The sequence below is a fragment of the Hyperoodon ampullatus genome (assembly GCF_949752795.1).
Source record: "Hyperoodon ampullatus genome assembly, chromosome: 14".
Classification (NCBI taxonomy): Eukaryota; Metazoa; Chordata; class Mammalia; order Artiodactyla; family Ziphiidae; genus Hyperoodon; species Hyperoodon ampullatus.
In genome coordinates, this window is record NC_136927.1 from 63,118,378 (window position 1) to 63,134,369 (window position 15,992).

General features: G+C 48.1%; 1 protein-coding gene across 1 annotated transcript in view; it reads left to right on the forward strand.

Moving 5' to 3' along the window:
• Nucleotides 1–826: 826 nt before the first annotated feature.
• BPIFA1 (BPI fold containing family A member 1) overlaps nucleotides 827–15,992 on the forward strand; it is a gene marked incomplete at both ends in the record, with an annotated part of 35,337 nt that continues 20,171 nt past the window's right edge. The window contains 6 exons of the mRNA XM_079719087.1: nucleotides 827–986; nucleotides 1,170–1,329; nucleotides 2,800–2,907; nucleotides 3,226–3,375; nucleotides 4,242–4,326; nucleotides 4,944–5,007. Of these exons, the coding sequence (XP_079575213.1) occupies nucleotides 827–986; nucleotides 1,170–1,329; nucleotides 2,800–2,907; nucleotides 3,226–3,375; nucleotides 4,242–4,326; nucleotides 4,944–5,007 (727 nt within the window). The remainder of the gene's footprint in view (nucleotides 987–1,169; nucleotides 1,330–2,799; nucleotides 2,908–3,225; nucleotides 3,376–4,241; nucleotides 4,327–4,943; nucleotides 5,008–15,992) is intronic.

A 15,992-nucleotide genomic window follows, 5' to 3' on the forward strand; every position in this document is an offset into this window, starting at 1 on the left:
ACAGCAACCCCTCCCTCCAGGGTTCTGTGAGGATGTGTAGCCCCCAGCATGTGACTGTCATGCAATTAGGATTCAGAAGTCAGGATTCCCCTGCGCTGGAACTGAGGGGTGCCCCAGATGTAGGGAAATCAGAGACAGTTTGACTCTTTTTTGACATTTTGGGAGCAAGAGCCCTCCAACTGGAAAAGAATAATTGGACCAGGAATGGAAAAGGTCTGGATACGAGATTGAGGTCCCTTCCTGGGCTCCACCGGCTGCCTCTCCCAGGGTTTCCAAGTGTGATCATCAGGCCCTCAGAGCGTGGGTCCCCAGCCTCAGGCCCACACGTGAAACCATGAAGTCTTGAGTAACATCCCCATCTCAAGTTTTCCTCTGTTTAACTTGTCAATCAAACGGCTTAACTGTCCCACCTACTACTGTAACTGGCAATTATTTACTTTGGAGAGCAATTATTACTTTGGTATCTTATTTTGAAAGACACCACCAGATTGCAGAATTCTGAGTTATCTAGAAGCCCATCATTCAACTGCTCGTTTCCGGATTCCCACACTATAAAAGAGGCTGCCTCCTCAGCAGTAGCCAGCAGGGAAGAGGAGACCAAGACATCTGCTGGGACGTCTGAGAAGCCAGGTGAGATCGGCCCATTCCGTCCCCGCCCCTCCACTGCCTGAGTGTGGAGGACTCAGCCCAAAGCCTGGCTCGGAGGAAACGTGTTAGTTAGTGCTATTCACTCCCTGGTGTGCAGGGGCAGGCGGTGGATGGGTTCCTCTCTTGTATTCGTGCCACAGTGGACCTGTCATTCTTTCCACAGATACTGAATGAGAAGATGTTTCAAACTGGGGGCCTTGTTGTCTTCTGTGGGCTGCTGGCTCAGACCTTGGTCCTGCTGGAAGCCGTGACCTTGCCCCTGGACCAGACACTGCCCTTGCCTATGATTCCGACCCTGCCCTTGAGTTCCACAGATCTTGCTGGAAGCTTGACAGGTGGTAAGTGAGAGTCTGTGACAACCTCCTTCAGGGGTGTGTGTGTATGTCTGTGTTTGTGTGTGTGTGTGTGTGTGTGTGTGTGTGTGTGTGTGTGGTTGCTTGGGAAGAGAGATAAAAGGGGGTAAGGACTGAGGACCCATAATTGTCAGATCTGACCCCCAAGGACCCCATACCCATTTCCAGCTCTCAGCAATGGCCTGCTCTCCGAGGATCTATTGGGCAGTCTCGAAAACCTTCCGCTCTTGGACATCCTGAAGACTGCAGGGAACCCTCCCAGTGCCCTGCTGCGGGGCCCACTTGGGAAAGTGACCTCACTGACTCCTCTCGTGGACAACATCGTTGAGTGAGTAGCCCTAAAATAGGGCCTTGGACCCCACCAGAGAACCCCCGTTGGAGATCTGACAGCCCCAGGCAGTGGCCCTGAAGGGGGGTGGGGAGTGGTCTGAACATGAGGCCAGGACTCAGGCTGAGACCTTCCTCACAGTCTGGCAGGCAACACCAGCCCTCTTGAACTAGCAATTGCCCCCAATCCTAAACCGCGTCCTGAGTCCCCAGCATCATCTATAATCCTCACCATAGTCCTCTGAGGTCAATTTAATAATCCCTAGTTTACAGATGGGAAAAACCGAGGCACAGAAAGGTGCCTGTGATCACACCACAGGAGTGATGCAGAGTGAGGGTTCTAACTCTAATCGACTTAAGTCCAAAGCCAAGGTCTTTTCCACTATATTACAGTAATTTTGTTCTCCTCACCTGTGAAATCCCTTAGAACACTGTGGCCTTTCATGTAAGCAAGAAAGTGTAAGCTACTCTCTTCAGTGACATCATCATGTGATGTCAATCCAAGATGAACAATCCAGGAGCCACCTGAGAGGTCTCTAAGCAAGGAACAATAGTAGAAAGCTTGATGCCAGTGAGCTGGCAAAGCCTAGATCCTTCATAGGACTGGGTCAAAGCTATTCCCATGATTCCTGCCCACCCAAGTGCTTGCCCCTGACTAGAAGACAGATAGATAGGCTTGAGGTTGATTTTTATATTCACCATGTACTTGCTGGGTGACCTGGGGCAAGGCACTCAGTCTCTCTGGGCTTAGTTTCTTCATCTGTAAAATGAAGATTATGGTGCCCACAGAGAAAAACTGTTGGGAGGACTGGAAAGATGTAGATGACCTGGCTCAGTGGCTGGCTCAGAGAAGAGACTTACTTCCACGCTCTCTCCATTCTCCCTGACTTCCTGCCTCTCCATCTCCGTGATAAACATTGTTGATTGACCTGCCATTGAAGAACTTGGCAGGATGAGTGATTCCTAGCATAAATGTTTGTGAAGGACTTACTCCAATTGCCCAGACATCATCCACTTAGCCACTTATCCATCCATCCATCTATTTGTCCATCCTCCCTCCATCTAACCACTTACTCTTCCATGCATCCACCCACATATCCATCTACCCCCCTGCTCATCAGTCTACAAAGTCAACTAATATAAAGTAGGCCCTTTCATTGTAAGGCTCTGAGCTGGTATACAGGATGAAAATATAACCCAGACACAGTCTCTATCCTGGAATACCTTATAGACTTGAGATGAGGAGAGGGCCATGTGTGTGTCCGGATCTGACCCAAGGCAGAGTTTGGGAAAAACTGATGTGAGACTCGAAACCCATGTGGCTTTTGCTGCAAGACTCCCGTCCTATCTCCTCCATCCCACCTCATGGGTAGCTCCCACTCTGGGATGGATAAGGTGAAGTTAGGTGTGGTTTCTAGATTTAGAACTAGAGGAGTTAATGTTTCTCCCTCCAATGTTGCTCCCTGGGCAGTTTGAAGATCACTAATCCCCAACTGCTGGAACCTGTCCTCCTGCAGAACCCTGATGGCCATCGTCTCTATGTCACCATCCCTCTGGGCATGGTCCTCAAAGTGAAACTGTGAGTGGGTCCCAAGGGGGAGTGGGAGGATGGCTCACCAGAGGAGGCCCTGATGATCTTGGGTAGTCAAAAAGAAAAAAAGGTGTTAGAGTCTGTCTAACAGACCTGAGCCTCCAACTTCAGCTCATTTGCTGCCATGCTGAGTGACCTTGAGTCACTTGGGAAACTCATTTAACCTCTGTGAGCCTTGGTTTCCCCTACTGGGAAATGAGATGAGTACAGCTGTGGGCAAGATGGCTGGCATTTCTGTCAAGGAGAAAAGCCTCCTCTGCCTTGGGATGTGGTGGGACCAGCTGCAACAGACTGTCTTCTCTGCAGGCCCTTGGTCAGACGTCCATTGATGCTGGCTGTGAAGCTAAACGACACTGCAGAACTCTTAGCTGTGACAGATGAACAGGAGAAGTTCCACCTCGTCTCTTGCAACTGCACTTTCTCCCCTGGAAGCCTGCAAATCTCCCTGCTTGATGGGTGAGGCCAGAGGGGTGGCTACTCCTGTCCAGAAACAATAGGATGGGATGATGGATGGATGGTTGGGAAGATAGAACAATGGGAGAATGGATGAGTGGGAGGGTGGGAGAGTGAGAAGATGGATAGGTGGATGGATGGATGGATGGATGGATGGATGGATGGACAGATGAATAGGTAAATGGTCACTTATCCCTTCTTAGGCCAGGCTGACCAATTCTGTGCTGGCTTAGGCAAGAAGAAATCTGAGCTCAAGCCCCATCTACCTGGGGGGTGTGGCAAGAGATGCAGGGCTTCCTGTGTGAACTTAAACAGTGCTTCCCCAACTTGAGTCTCAGCTTTCTCAGATAATTTCAATATGGAGCTACTTTGGCATTATTGACAGAATCCTCTAAAATAATAGATGTGGACATGCTTTGTGCCAGTAAAGGGTAAACTAGCTATGGAGCCTACCTGGGTTACTATTTCATTTACTGCTGCAAGGGAGATGGAAGCAGGTATAATATACAGGAATAGTCCCCATCATGGCTCACGTTTACTGAACACGTGTTGTGCATCACACATATCATCTCATTGAGTCCTCACGACAACTACATACTAAGCACTGTTCGTTCATTTATGGATTCTACAAAGCTTTATTGAACACCTACTGTGTCCTGGAACTATGGGTTTATTCTACACGTACCTGGTATGTGTGCTGCTGTGCAGTGTCTCACTCCTTTTGGATGTGCCCCTTGTTGTGGATCATGTGGGTGTGGATGCACGAGGCCAGGTTCCATTACTCAGTGCTGAGACTGCAGTGGGCACATACAAGTGCTTATCCATACCAGCCTCAGGCCCCTGCACTGCCTGTGGCTTTTCTGTTTCAGATTGGGCGCCCTCCCCAGTGAAAGCCTTATTGACAGCATCACTGGGACCTTGAATAATACCCTTCCTGGGCTGGTGCAGGGCAAGGTAAGTGAGTACAAGAGGGGGCTCCTGATCTTTGGCTCTTAGAGCTTCTCAGGCTAAAAGAAGCCCCTGGGGTGAGCTTTTCTGAGCCTCTCAGTTTGATAAGTAAATTCCATCCATCAGTCTATCTGTCCATTGATCCATCTGTCCATATTTCTTCTTTTCATCCTTCAAAATGTATTGATTGGTTTCTGCTCTGGGCCAGGCCCCGTGTGTGTCCACACTACAGCTGAAACAGATGGGCTCCTGCCCCAAGAAGCTCCCAGGCCACCCCCACTATGGCTGCAGACCAGGCCTACCCAGCCTATGCTTTGGTGGCTCCTATAACCAGAAACTCACCCCTCCCAGGGTAGTCCACCCTATTCAGAAACAGGTGCCAGATCACAGAGTGAACAGCAGTTCACTACGTGATTGGGCACCTCACCCATGCCTTCAGTTTCTCCTTCCACCCAGTGCGGATGTGTGAACATTCATCTGTGGGACTGCTTCGAATCAGACACTCTCAGATACAGAAAAATGATGGAATATCTCCCCAGAGAATGCATACTGGGGATGCTGTTGCTGCCAGGGTCTCCCTAAGGTACCACTTCGCCTAACTCTCCTCTCTGCCCCTGGGTCAGGTGTGCCCTCTGGTCAGTGAGGCTCTCGGTCACTTGGACGACACTCTAGTACATTCCACCGTCAGTAAGTACCTGCTTCCGAGCCCTCTCTCCCCACTGCAGGAGCAGGGATTTCCCCCAGGGAGCTCTGTCCCTGCACACGTGGGACAGCTAGGTCCCTCCAGCCTCAACTCTCCCCATTTCAGATTTCTTCTTTGCCTTGAATTATCCAGATCACGTTGAGGCATAGACTCTATCTCCCCCCATCAGCCCTGACACTGAGAACAGCTGGGCTGGTTGGTGGAGGCGGTACGGTCCCCTCCAAGCCCTGCCTGAGCGTGGTTGGATCTCAGAGTTCCCATTCCCTAGTCCCAGGCCTCCAAGGGACTGTGGAGGTCCCTGGGCTCCTTCACTCTGGTCTGTGGTTACAGTTTCTTCATTTTCCAGACGCACTGATGTACGGGCTGGAATCAAACTCTAAGCCTTCCGGGAAGGGACCTGGCCTCTGCTGAGCTGAGTGAGTATTGCAACCCACTCTGCAGGATTTGGGAGCTGGCTGTTCTTCTCCTGCTGGGGGCAGCAGGGGGCTTGGGACAGTGATATCTAAAGAGAGAGACAAACAGCCACATAGACATACACCAAGATGCACAGAGAAGTCCACAGAAATGCTGACAGAGGTGGAGAGACACAGGCGGCACTGCAACACAGCTACAAAGAGAAACACACACGGTCGTGGATACGTGCACACACACACACACACAAATGCCCGGACACACACATGGTCACTCAGACAGACACACAGAGGCACACACTCTCATGTCAGCACACTCACACATGTACACACACATGCAAATGTGCCACGCACAAATGGACACACAGACACACACTCACTCAAGCACATGCACAAGGAGCCCCCTGACCCCGGGCTTCAGGGTCAAGATCACCCCAGCCTTAGGGTCTCAGCCTCCTCCCCACCCTCTGGAGGGGGGGTTTGATGATGGGCCAATACCAGCAAGACTCAGAGACTTCAAGTCTCCATTCCGGCTGGGGTCTTGTCCCAACAGAACCATTTCCTGCCGGTCGATCCACGCCCTGCCCAGCACCCGAGGGCTCACAGAAGGCTGGCCCATGTCCTGGACCGTGACACGGCCATGTCTGGAAACAGGAGCAGCCTTCTCTCCAAGGAAACTGCTCCCTCTTCTCTCCCACCAGGCATGTGTCACATTCCATTTTCGTCACCAAATAAAACTGTCCTTTCTCTGCACAAGGTGCCTTGTCATTCTTCATCATCATGGAGGGCTCATAGTTGGGAAAGTGCCCTGGCCTGAGTGGTTGGAGCTGTAGAACGGAGTTTGGACCTTACATTGGAAATCTTAATGGTCTTAGGCAGGACGGGAAGATGTTCAGATGGGTGTGGGTTTCAGAGAGACTGCTCTGGGGTTCCTAGGATGGGTGGACAGGGTGTTGGGTAGATGTAACACTCCAGGTGTTGATGTGATGATACACAAGATACCACGCAAGAAGTGAAAATGGCAGATTAGAGAGATGTTCAGGAAGTGGACCTGGAAGGGTGGAGGTGAGGGAGCAGGTGAGGCTCCCGTCCGTGTCTCAGGTGGGGAATCCCAAAGGTAAATGGAAATATGGGGGGACGAGTTGATTTCAGCAGGAATATTATGCCTTTAGCTGTGGCCCTGCTATGTGAAAGTGCCTGGGGGACCTCGAGGGAGACGTCCAGGAGGCTGATAGATACACGTCCTCTACCACCTCTCTTTTGCCTACTTGCATCCAGTCATACTGGCCTCTTCTCTGCTCTCTCAGCAAGAGGGTAATGAAGAAGACAAGGAGGAAGTATAGGAGGAAGGACAAACTGTCCAAAATGTTCATTGCTGAAAGGCTTGGGAAAGATAAGCACAGAGAAGGGTCATGGGAGTTGCATATGAAAAGATTACTGATGCCCTGGGTGAGAGTCATATTTTTAGAGGAAGAAACCTGATTTTAAGGAACTGAGAAGAGAATGGGATGTAAGGAAGTTGAGACTGTGAATACAGGTAAGATTTATGAAAAATTGGATGCAAGAAGGAAGAAGAAGGGCTCTCCAGGCCGGGGGACGTTGTCCCCTCAAATAAAAGATAAATACGCTTTCACTGTTTGAGGTCCTTAGAGGATCAGCCCCACCCTTTCACTCCACAGCTGGGGCCTTGAGTTGTATGTGAATGACTCGCACAAGGTCACAGAGTAACAAAAAGGCAAATCAAGGACGGAACCATCATAGACATTGAGAGACCCCACTGACCCTGTGAGAATGAACAGATTCAGGCTGGTGTTTCTCACAGCCTGCCAAACACCTGCCATCCTGTCCGGACCTACCACTAAATCCACCTGCTATTGCCACCAACCAACATGGCGTCAGGGGAGGACAGTCCCGTGGTCCAGAACTGCAAGAAGGCTTATTGTAGGAAACCAGCATGCATCTTCTGGTGAGGATTTAAGAGGGGAAACATCTTCCGCACTCACAGAAATAGAATATCTTTGAGCTCAGGATGAGTAGTTAAATTCTGTAAGCAGCTGAATGATTGTTATGACTGTGAAAGACCTGAAATACAGAAAGGACCTTCCAGACTGGAAACGAGCAATCAGGACCTGACTTGGAGAGAACCCAGGCATTAACTACCTTCATGTCCTCTCTGGGCAAGCATTAGGTCAGGACTGAGAGTCCCCCAGGGCTGAGGCCCCAAGAATCAAGGTGGATAAAGACGGACACATACACACACCTGGGACTATCAGCACTGGTCCTGCTGCCCTCTGACCATGGCACCAAACTGCATTCCTGCCTGGACACACACCCACCGTCCATCTCTGGATACTATTTTCTTCCTACTGCTCCCTGGATTTCTTCCTATAGCCCACGGATGGGTCCTTCCCTCCTCTAACAATTTCAATTCCTAATTAACCAGTCTAAGATTCCCCTGGATACAAGTGACCTGGTTAATCAGAACACATTTATGACATAACAGGACATTTTCACATTTGAAAAGCTCTTCAGAAGGATGTCAGTGGCAATGGCAGATTAAAGACCTCCAAAAATTCTCTCCTACATAGAAGCAATCAGAAAACCGGCAAAAATTGTCTGAACCAATTTTTTCAGAACTCTGGAAATTAACCAAAGACTTGCAGCAATCCCGGGCCGGGGTTGGGGAGGGTGTTTATTCAATAAAACATGGCTGAATCTTGGGCAGAACAGCAAGCTTTGTGACATTTTAGCTTACGCATCTCCCACTTTCCAGCTCCACAGTAGACTTGAAAACCAAAAGCCCATAATCTTGGTGAAAACCAGTAGCCTGGCAGCCACAGAAGGCCGGCAGAAGGGAATTGATTAGAACAACTTCAAAGCCTCATTCCCGGAGAAGTGTCATTATTTGAGCGGTCTGTTTGTTCCCTGGAGGACCCCATTCTCAAGGCTGTCTTTACTTGACTTGACTCAGAGTTCAGCCAGTCGGTATGAATCATCTTTTCCCCAAGGACATTTGTCAAAATGGTAGACAGGCCCCCAGTGTCCCCCATACTGCCATGCTGAAAGTGAGACTTCTTTGGAAGTTGTTAACCATTATTTCTTCAAATTTATTTTCTGCAACCACTCCTTTTCTCCTCTCATTCTGGGACTCTGATGACATGAATGAAGCCTTTTTGTTATAGTCCCTCTGGTCACTGAGGCTCTCTTCATTTCTTTCGACCTTTTTTTCTTCCTCTGATTCAGATTGGATAACTTCTATTGATTTGCCTTCAAGTTAATTGACTATTTCCTCTTTCATCTCCACTGTGCTGCTGAGCCTATCCACTGAACTTTTTCAGTTACTTTTATTTTTACACTCTAAGATTTCCACTTAGTTCTTTTTTGTAGATTCCATTTCTCTTTTGAGACCTTTATCTTTCCATTCATTTCAAAAGTGTTAGTCCTTAATTCTTGGAGCATGTTTATAATATCTTCTTTAATGCCATTGTTTGTTAATTTTAATGTCTGGATCATCTCAGAGTTGAAGTCTATGAGTTGTCTGTTCACTTGACAATTTGTCAGACTTTCCTAGTTAATTGTATTTCAAATAATTTTGGGCTGCATACTTTTTAATACTATGTTATGAGACTCTGGGTCTTATTTAAATCCTATGGAGAATATTGGGGGGGGTGCATTTTAGCATGCAATTGACCCAATTAGAATCTAACCCAGTTAAATTCAGTTTCCAACCTACCTTCTGTGGGCTGTGTTTTTAAACAAGGGATTTCCTCCAATGTCTTTCTCACATAAGGGCCCCTCTTCCTAGTCCTTGGATCAGAAAGAGAGGACTTCCCTTGGAGCTCTTTCTGCTCACACCCGTACATAGTTCCATGATTCAGACTGTCTTTGGGTCCAGGCTGAAAGATATAAGTGGGATAAAAACCCAGGAAGCTCAACTATGGATCATTCATTCTTTAAGTTATGACTTCCTTCCCCAGTCCACCATTTATGTTTCAGAATTCTCAGAGAGCCACTTCGTTCACTATGTCCAGGGGGTTCATTTCATTCAATAGGAAGGACAGTGTGGAGTATGCTTATCCCATCTGTTTCAACTCTCCAATCTGCAAAACCAAATGGCTTATGACACATGATGGTGGACTACCAGAAATTTAACCAGACACTCTCATAGTTGTAGTATCTTTATTAGAACAGTTGAATGCAGCCTCTGGTACTTGGTATGTAGCTATTTATCTGGAAAATGTGTTCTTTTCGATACTCGTCAGATAACTACTCCAGAAGCAGTTTGCATCCACTTGGGATGGACAATGGCACACATTCAGCCTTGTCCCTGCTCTGAGTCACAAAATAGTCAGAGGGGTCCTCTCATGTTCATGTTCTAGTTACTGTTGCTGTATAACATTTCACCCCCAAATTGAGGAGCTTAAACAACAATACCCATTTAGTGATGTTCCCTGATTTCTGTGGGTCAGAAATTCAGGAAGGCTCAGGGGGAAGTTCTGGTTCATAGCCTCTCATGTGATTGCCGCTTTGCTTGTAATCGCTTATTTAATCCTCCACACAGCCCTCTGAGCTAGGTACCGTTATTATTGGCCTCCCTTTGCAGAGGCACAGAGAGGTTGAGTAAATTCCCTAAAGTCACCCAGCTGGGTGAGGTGGGGCTGGGGCAGCAGCCAGGCAGCCAGGCCCACAGGAGGAACATCAGAGGAGCTGTGACTCATTCCCCATCAACCTCCCCATCCCACACCCCACTCTGCCCCCCAACACCAGCCCCCAGCCCCCACAGGCGTTGCAAGGAGAGCAGACTCATCGAGCCTGACTGTGGGCCAGCCTCTGCTCTAAGCATTCTTTGTAGGTTAATTAAATTAATTAATCGATCCTCCCAATAACCCTCAGGCTTGCATTGTTACTGCCCCATTTCACAGATGCAAAGCCTGAGACACAGAGAGATGGGGTCACTTGCCCAAGGACACACACCTGTAAGTGTGGAGTTGTCTGGCTCTAGTAGGCTCTATCTTGTCTCTGGATAAATTCACTCACAGTCCTCATCCTTTGTCCCAGGCCCTGTGAGCCAGCCTTGCCTAGTGGCATTTCCTCTTGTAATTCTACAGAGGCCGCTAAAGACTCCATAGGACACGCATGGCAAATATCAAAAGATTTTCAGTGAGCTGGAGTTGATGCTCCAGGGGAGTGAAGACTGCAGGTCTCACCACAACCGTGAACACTCTGGACCACAAGGGGGCAGAAGCTGGCTCCATCCAGCCCAGGGTCCTGCCTAGCAGAGGTGTTCTCAGGAGGAAAGGGGGAAGGCAGGTCATCCACAAGGACCAGCCATTCAGGGCCACAATGTCAGCCTTAAATGTCAGCCAGTGGAAAGGAGAGAATGTGCTTGAGTTCTTGCCCTTGCACCATGCATCATGTCTCTGATCATTAATTTCCAGCTTCAACAACTTGACTCGTTTTATCTCTCCCCGTCCTCCCCCACTGCCTAACTCACAAGGGCCTGGGTCCACTGTCTCTCAGACTCTTTCTTCTCTCCCAAATCTCCATCATAAAACTTCAGCAATTTCTCTGCCACCTGCTTGTATTCTCTTTTCTATTCCCAACTCTCCATTTCATTCTTTTACTAATTACACTCAATGGTAACATCTCAGAACGTGCTCACTTTTTAAAAATTAGAATCTCAATTTTTATGGTATTAGTTAGGACAGAGCAAGGCTGCGCTACAGTAACAAAGGAGCCCTGAAACCTCAGTGGAATAACACTCTAAAGTTTGAATTTTCACTCACACATTCACTCCACACGCCATTTTGGAGTGATACTGTCTGGAGTGCACAACCTCCTCTGTCACCAAGACAGGGCAATGAGGGCTGGCAGATGGGCAGGACATCATTAAAAGCTGGGCCAGGGCTTCCCTGGTGGTGCAGTGGTTGAGAGTCCGCCTGCCGATGCAGGGGACACGGGTTCGTGCCCCGGTCCGGGAAGATCCCACATGCCATGGAGCGGCTGGGCCCGTGAACCATGGCCGCTGAGCCTGTGCGTCCGGAGCCTGTGCTCCACAACGGGAGAGGCCACAGCAGTGAGAGGCCCGCGTACCGCAAAAAAAAAAAATAAAAAAAACTGGGCCAAAAAGCAGCATGCTTCACTTCTTTCACATTCCACTGGCTAGCCATCCTCTTCCCCTGAGCCCCAGTCTCCTCATCTGAAAAGGGGGGATAATCACAGAACCCGTCTGAGAGGGGTTTTGTGGGGATTAAGTCAGGTGATACGTATAAAACACAAGAGTCAGGCTCAAGAAACAAGCTATTATTATCATTCATGCCAACTATTTCCTGGAAGAGCATTTCAAGCAAATTATTTGAGCCTCATTTTATCATTGAAAAAAAAAATGGGGAGGCATGATAGTACTACATTCGGCATTACTGGAAACACAAAATAATGTGTACAAGACCTGGCACATAGTAAGTGTTTAAGAAATGCTGCTGCCCTGAGTTAGCTTCAAAATCTTTCTAGAAGGAATCATTGGTTCCAGGGCGGAGCAACCAGGATCTAGGAATTGGACACACAGGAGAGAATCAGCATCAAGGTCAGTCAGGGTTCGATCAGCATAGAACCACTAGGAGTGATGTGTATAATAAGGGATTTATTGTAGGGCTCCCTTATCCCTGCAACTCATGGAACTGTAGGAGCAAGTTGAATGGGCTCTGTTAAGTTGTTGTCTTTGCATCTGATGCTGGAGCCTGAAGTCAGCAGGGCAGGCAGACAGGAAGGGAAGATGGATGTGGAGTGGGGGAAGATCAAAGACAAACTGGAAGCTGCTTCTGTGTCTCCCCACCTCCAAGGCTCCAAGTTCAAAGATGCAGGGATGCTGGGGAGAGTTCCTGCTCCTCTGGTGGATGACTTTGAGAGCCCAAGCACTTGGTAAGGCAGTGGAGCAGAGCCAGAGACTGAGTGCTGGTCCAGACCCTGCCCCTACTTGCATGTGACCCTTAATGCAAAGCAACCAAGACCAGTCACAATCCTACAGCCCTCTTGAGAATTAACCGTGATGCAGCAGAGCAGAACTCACTGCAGGGCATCCTCCTCTTTGGGACTCAGTCTTCTAAGCTGTGAAGTGGGAGACTTTCAGCATTTGAGTCCTTGTTTCAGAAGAAAACTCTCTGCCCTGGAAGGGCACCATTTTATTTATGCTGCAGCTAAATACTTCTCCCCCTGTATTAGTTATCTACTGCTGTGTAACAAGTTACCCCAAAACTCTGTGGCTCAAAACCATAAACATGTATTCTATCACAGTTTCTGTAGGTCACAAATATAGAAAGAGCTGGGTGATTCTGGCTCAGGGTCTCCCACGTGGTTTCAGTTAAAATGCTTTCCAGGGCTGCACCTTCCGAAGGCTTGACCAGGGCTGGAGAATCTATTTCCAAGATGATTCACGCACGTGGCTTTTGGCTGGAGGCCTCAGTTCCTTGCCACCCAGACCTCTCCATTGGGCTGCTTGAATGTCCTCTCAACATGGCAGCTGGCCTCCCCCAAAGCAAGTGATCCAAGAGAAGGAAAGAGGGAAGCTGCAGAACCTTTTATCACCTTGTCTTAAAAGTCACACATCTGGGCTTCCCTGGTGGCGCAGTGGTTGAGGGTCTGCCTGCCGATGCAGGGGACACGGGTTCGTGCCCCGGTCCGGGAGGATCCCACATGCTGCAGAGTGGCTGGGCCCGTGAGCCGTGGCCACTGGGCCTGCGCATCCGGAGCCTGTGCTCCGCAACGGGAGAGACCGCGGCAGTGAGAGGCCTGCGTACCGCAAAAAAAAAAAAAAAAAAAAGTCACACATCATCACCTTCTGCCATATTCTCTTCACTAGAAGCGAGTCACTAAATCCACTCTACACCCAAGGGGAGAAGAATTAGCCCTGTCTCTTGAAGGGAGCATCAAAGAATTTGGACGTGTTTTAAAACCACTATCCCCCTCTCCATTCCAGATATTCCCATGAACATTGCCCTCAATGACCAAAGGCTCAGGAGCATATTTTCCTAAGCAAACAAGCCTTTTCTCCTTAGATAAAATCTTTAGCCTCCCTAGAAGGTGGAAGTGGCTGCAATCCAGTGTTTGGATTTTATATTATTGTTGTTTCAACTGTTTGGTTAATAGCAGTTTTTCCTTCCTACCACATTCAAATCAGACAAAAGTAGAAATACTCTGATTGAAGTGGAGATAAAGGGCACAGTTTCAACATTTCTGCCCTTTGTCAGTGTCTTTGCCAGCGGTGATGGTACTTTCCCTGGTATGTGAGATGACTTGAGACAGCATGAAATCCCAAAGGAGAAACATTTTTGTTCTCTTTTTTATTCTTTTTCCTTTCCTCTGACCACAGGAAGAAGAAAGTCTCAGTTGGGAGCTAGTCTGTCTTTACTACTTTGGATGCTGCTGCTACAATCCCTCTTGAGAGAGAGAGATCCTCCAATTGTTCTCACCACATTATCCCATAAAACTTAACATTTTTCTTTTTTGCTTCTATCTACTTTGTGGTTATCTTCTATTTCTGAAAGCTGATGCTGGGGCTTTTAACTGAAAATTGTGAAGTTTCCTATTACAATAGATTTTCTTTAAAAATAGGGAGACAATTGAAAGGAGAATATTAAGTAAATAAAAGTAATGGTGGCTGGTTTGGGGCAGAAATCGTGGAGGTGATATGTGAATGATTGGAATCTGGGGACCATGGGGGCCTGTCCTCTAGTGGGGGACCCGTTGTCTGATGCCTAGCCAGCCTGGCCGCTGGATACCCTGAAGCCACGTAAACCTCCAGGGCCCTAGCTTTGCTCCAGCACTCTCACATAGACTTGTGACCACTAGAGAGAGCTGCTGCATGGCAACCCAGCAGTCATCTTGAAGATTAATACTTATTTGGCAGTAATGGTGGGCCTAACACCTTGCTAAACCCTTTAAATGCAGGATCTTATTTAATCCTCACAGAGATAAGGACTCTAAGACTCAAGGTCATACAGCCTGTGAACAGTGGATTCAGGATTCAAATCCCAGAAGTCAAACTCTAGAGCCCAAGCTCTTTGCCAGGGGCTGCAAACTTACCATCCTCCAGCCAAATCTGGCACATTGTTTTTCCTTTATACTTTAAATTACTTTAAGTGCTGATTATTCTCCAATCGTGGACTGACTGTAAATGCATTCACCTATTCCCACACCTCCATCATACCAAATTGTCTTATGCTATTAAATGCTTGGCCCCAAAAGTAGGGTTGCCTGATCTACCAATAAAAATACAGGAAACTTAGCTGAGGTTGAATTTCAGATAAACAATGAATATTTTTTGTGTACGTATGTCCCAAATATTGCATGAAACAAACTTAAAGTTATTCATCTTTTATCTGAAATCCAAATTTAACTGGGCTTCCTACATTTTTTTCTGGCAACTTTACCCTACTGGCATTCGTATTTATAACTCCTGCCCTGTACTCCATTCCCCCAGAGAGGGGAAAATTTATTGAGCATTTACTCTGTGCCAGTTTTGAGTGGAGCCCAGAGCAATCAAGGGCTCTGCAGCAGCTCCAGGCAGCAGTTCAAGCAACACTGTTGCTTGAGCTACATGATCAGGCAGACCCCATGGTACTAGAAGTATCTATGATGCCATGTAGAGTGTTCGACAAACCCCAGTAAGGGAGTCACAGAGAAGACCCCTAGAGTTCTGGAGCAAGGTCATACCATCCTTAGCAGAGAACTGTACACTGCTAGAAAAAACAGCTCCTGACCTGTTACTGGGCCATCAAGTGACCATGAGGCCAGAACTTCTCATCATGCCCTAGGCACTGTTATCCACCAACCTGTAAGGTCAGGCAGGACCAAGAGCCATCCATCATCAGGTAGAAGTAGTACATCTAGCTTGGCTCAAGGTCCAGCACAAGTAAGCTGCATGAATAGGTGGTGCAGACACCCACCTCCCTTGTCACCTATGTCACCTGTTAGTGTTCCCCTACACTTCTCCCTTGGGTCACACCTATGGTCATGTGACCAGCTGATGGAGGAGAAAAAAACCTGAGCTTGGTCCATGAAGGGGCTGGTGTTAGCTGAAAATGGATGCTGTTCAGGGGTGACACTGAAAGACGGGAATGAGAGGGAATCCTCCCAGTAGGCAAAGCTTCAGGCAGCACACCTGGTCATCCACTTTGAGAAAAGGAAGAAATGGCCAGATATTTATAGTCTCGTGGGCTGAGGCAAACAGCTTAATAGTTTAAGCAAGGGCCTGGAAGAAATACAAATTTTTTAAATATTTATTTATTTTCTTTATTATTATTATTATTTTTTGGCTGCATCCGGTCTTAGTTGCGGCACGCAGGATCTTCGTTGAGGCATGCGGGATCTTTCGTTGTGGCACAGGCACTTCATTGTGGCCTGCGGGTTTTCTTTCTCTAGTTGTGGCACATGGGCTCCAGAGCGCATGGGCTCTGTAGTTTGCAGCTCGCAGGCTCTCTGCGCGAGCTCAGTAGTTGTGGTGCGCAGGCTTAGTTGCCCCACGGCATGTGGGATCTTAGTTCCCCAACCAGAGATCGAACCCG